The sequence below is a fragment of the Lactuca sativa genome, chromosome 3 (assembly GCF_002870075.4).
Source record: "Lactuca sativa cultivar Salinas chromosome 3, Lsat_Salinas_v11, whole genome shotgun sequence".
Classification (NCBI taxonomy): Eukaryota; Viridiplantae; Streptophyta; class Magnoliopsida; order Asterales; family Asteraceae; genus Lactuca; species Lactuca sativa.
The window spans coordinates 102,163,660-102,167,663 of record NC_056625.2 but is presented as its reverse complement, the minus strand read 5'-3'; the positions used below and the strand labels follow the sequence as shown (position 1 = coordinate 102,167,663).

At 31.9% G+C, this 4,004-nt stretch overlaps 1 protein-coding gene across 1 annotated transcript; it reads right to left on the bottom strand.

Moving 5' to 3' along the window:
- Window positions 1-1,778: 1,778 nt before the first annotated feature.
- On the bottom strand, window positions 1,779-3,208 carry LOC111915427 (la-related protein 1C). Its single transcript, XM_023911083.1, has 5 exons — window positions 2,995-3,208; window positions 2,487-2,619; window positions 2,305-2,395; window positions 2,032-2,103; window positions 1,779-1,925 (listed from the first exon to the last, which is right to left on the bottom strand). Exons 1-5 carry the CDS (start codon window positions 3,206-3,208, stop codon window positions 1,779-1,781), a joined length of 657 nt encoding a protein of 218 aa, XP_023766851.1.
- Between the last annotated feature and the right edge of the window lie 796 nt (window positions 3,209-4,004).

Below are 4,004 nucleotides of genomic sequence, written 5' to 3'. Positions count from 1 at the left end.
TGTTACTTCCCCAAATAAAATTAGGGTGTTACCTTTTGAACATTTGGGACCTTCAAGCGTTACTTTACATTAAGATTTATAGTTGTACATAAATAAACATAAAGAAATCCCTAACACATAACACTAGTTGAGCTGACCAGATTGACTTTTTGCTCTTGACTTAACTTTGACTTGGCCAGAAGGTTGCCGGTTGTCACATTATCTTTTATTTGTGGGATCTTAGGATCCCGATCCCGATCTTGCAAATACAAAAACGATCCTAGGTAGGATCTCGATCTTAACAACCTTGGTTTATCCATGCCTGTCACCCATGTTGGACAAACCCAAAGATAATAAGGTTACTACTGAATTTGATGATTTTTGATATTCATTGATGGATTTTTGTACTCGCCAGATCCTCATTCGATATGAAAGCTCATGTGACCTATATGGCGACTCAATCTCGATCTCATGTTGCTCTCTTTTCCACCACTGGGTCTTTATGGAATCAATGATTGGCATGTCCTCATGTACTTGATTCTTTTTCAATTAGTTGTTTTATATAATGTAATAAAAGCGATGTTAGTTTGTCTTGCCATGCTTGTCATCTTGAAAACACATTCATTTAGCTTTTGATAGTTTAAATACACATGTTTCTTCAATGTTTAGTACTGCATAGTCTAATCTTTGGACTTCCCTTATTATCAATTATCAGTGTAGATGGTATAAATTATTATATGTATTTAGATCATTACTCTTATTTCTTGTGGGTGTATTGCTTATGCAATAAATCTGACACATTTGCAAGATTTCTCCACTTTCAAGCTTATGTCCAATACTAATTAAAGATATTTTTTAACAACTAATCTAATCTAATAGTAAACTACTCCTAAATCATCTGTCTGAGACAAGACTTGAAACCGCAACCTCAAGATGTGAATACAATAGCTAATACCGTTAGTTAGAAGCGCAATCGTTAATTAAAGAGAATTAATTAAATCATTCCATTGTGATCATGGTGCGGAATTTAACAATCACTGCTTCGTGCAAAAGAATGGAAAGATCATTGAAATGCCTAGTAATGCTTGATTTGCTTGATACAAAAATGGATAATGAAGATATTACCTATATATACAGTGAGATTTAAATTTGGTTATATGCTAATCTTTTTTTGTTTCTTTGTGTTAAATTCTCTTTATTTCATGTTAATATGCCAGTTTTTGGAATTATTTTGGCATATATTCGACCAACTATGCACATATATTCATAATTTTTGAAAGGCATTACTGGATTTTGGTTTGGAAATCATTTAAATCATTGTCTGTTGATTAAGATAACAAAAACAAACAACCATATCTATAGTGTCTAACCCATAAATTTCATTATTAATTAAATTAAAAGCAAACAACTCCTTATAAAACCACCAACCAACTTATAAAAAACAAACAATCACAAGAAAGAAACAAAATTGTATCTAATAATTTTCATAGGTCCAAAAAAAAAGTCATAACATCCAAGCAACCATTCTCCAAAGTTAAAACTAAATCTATTATTTTCTATGTTTCAAGTCTTATTCTTTTTTTTTTTCTTTTCGCCTTTTTCTCTGTTACTATTTTTAGTATTTTTTTCACGTTTTTATGTTTTAAATGAACATCTCAAAACATAATTTCAATATGCCATAGAAATTCATGATATCCCCGCATAATTCATCATCGAGATCTTCTCGTTTATTAAAAAAAACAGTAATCTGTTACTTATAAACCATCTGTTCCATCATTATTCTCATTTGAACCCGAGATTCACTTGAGCCATCGTTGCCCCCTGAAAACCATGGACGCCTCCACCATGTTGCGATTCGATACCGAATTACCATAAAAGCTTTCAACATTGATGGAACTTGGGATAATCCATTTCATCCAATCATTTCGCTTCCTCATCTTCTCACCCTACAAAATGAATTTTCGTATAAAGTCCCATAACATAGTTATATAGAATTTAATATTTTTATGAATTAGCACATGTTTGATGGACTTGAAAAAGACTAATGCATACCCGCACTTCCACACCTCTTGATGCCCGCATTACATCAAGAATTAGCTTAACATTGTCAGTTAAACATAAAACCTGCAATAAAACACGAAAATTAATTGATATCAAATGCAGCATAAAAAAGAGAGTGTATGAAGGGACCAATATCAACGTGGCATGATGGTGATCACTTTATATGAAACACTTTAATTAAAATGGAGTTTACCCAAGTTTGAATCTCATAAGCTTCAAAAAAAGTGTATGCATCAATTTATGCATCTTGTATATAATACTTACTTTCTTGAAGCTTGCTATTAAATTGACATGAACCCAGCCTTGTTCGTCCATGTTTTGTCGCAAGTATAAATCTTTAACCAAATTCTCATCACTGCAACAAAGGGAAATATATAAGATGTTAATTGTTTTGAACTAATTATAAACCACCACAAAAGTTTTAGATATGAAAGATTATAAAGAACCTGAAATAGTAATCAATTTGTTTCACAATCTTTTCATGCAAATCTTGATCTTGAACAGGAAACCACAATGGCAATTGCATCGGTGTAATCAGCGATGGAGAAGGAGTTGAACCTTGAACATAAGTCGTCAAATCTGCATGTACATAAAATGCATCATAGAAATAAAGCAAAAAAAGGGTTGTAAAAATTAAATACATCAACCTAATTTGTATTTGCTGTTGGATTTCTTTTTTCTAACTTTGTACAACTTGTAACTAATTTAACTAGATGTATTTTCATATTATGAAATACAAATGAATTATTTATTTAACAAGTCCGTGTGAAAAATAAGTTGAGATGGGTTAGAAAATCTAACCCGTTTATCAAAACTTATTTGATTAGAAATTTATAATCTGTTGAATTCACCATGTAGAGTTGAATTAACAATTTTCTAATATGTTTAATTAAACATATCAACTTGAACCCAACTCAACAAAATTGATTCACACCCTAATAATAAAAAGCTTACCAGGGTACATGAAATTGTTGCCAAAAGGGCGAATTGGCACATGCATTTGTGGAGGCATAAAAGAATTTGAAACATGTGGAGAGGTTGAACGATTCACAAAACCCCTACGAAAGCCTCTCTGACGCTGCATGTTGTTAAACCTTGTATGCTGGTTCCACTCCCGATTGCCACTTGGACGTTGTCCGCCATTGTTGCCTCTTCTTGAAGAATCCATTAATTGCAACGGTTGCAAGTTTTCCAGAAATTCTTTACGAGGGAGTTTCGATTTTCGGATGTATATATGTATATATATGCATCAACTTTATTTAGTATTGTAGTAGGATTCAAATTATCCCACCACAGCTTTATTTCCATTTATAATACTAACGATTTCCACAAGTTTAGATAGGTTATCGCAGCTAAGGTTTATCAAGATTAAGGAATTCGAATTTGTTTCCTAATTATGTAGCAAGAATTACATGAACTACCCCTTTGAAATTAGGACTTTCGTCCGCAGCTCCATGTCATTCAAATGTACACGTCAGCCCCCATTTTATTAGAATCTTCCACAATCCACCCTAAATAAATGTAATTCAGTCACCGATATTGGTTACGGGATAATTTTGTATTTAAAAATGGCCATAATTTCATACAAAAATTTCAAAACAAATAACTAAAATTTAATAAGAAAACCCCCAAATAGCCACAATTTTTACAAGCCACTGCCTTGCAAAAATCTTGATGGTTTGCACATTTTTTTAGGCCAATCCGTATTTCAATCACCGAAATTGGTTAATAGATAATTGTTTATTTATAAATGACCATGATTGCTAATCTTTCCAAAAAAAATTAACAAAATAAAAAGAAGACAACCACAAATAATTGGATTGCACTAAAACAAAGAAAGATGAACTTAAATATGTTGTTCAGCTTGCAAGAACTAAATCTTCACGCACCAAATATCTCACAAGAACGATATCAACACCTTCTTCGACTTCTCAATCACATAAACATTTATTCATTTTTTAATC

Bases quoted from the DNA above. Each gene is read 5' to 3' on its own strand.
- LOC111915427 (XM_023911083.1), bottom strand. From the start codon at position 3,208: ATGGATTCTTCAAGAAGAGGCAACAATGGCGGACAACGTCCAAGTGGC. The intron at 2,396-2,486 runs GTTCTTTATAAT...CCTTTGTTGCAG, and splicing joins CAAATTGATTACTATTTCAG to TGATGAGAATTTGGTTAAAG. The intron at 2,104-2,304 runs GTAAGTATTATA...GTTTTATTGCAG, and splicing joins TAATAGCAAGCTTCAAGAAA to GTTTTATGTTTAACTGACAA.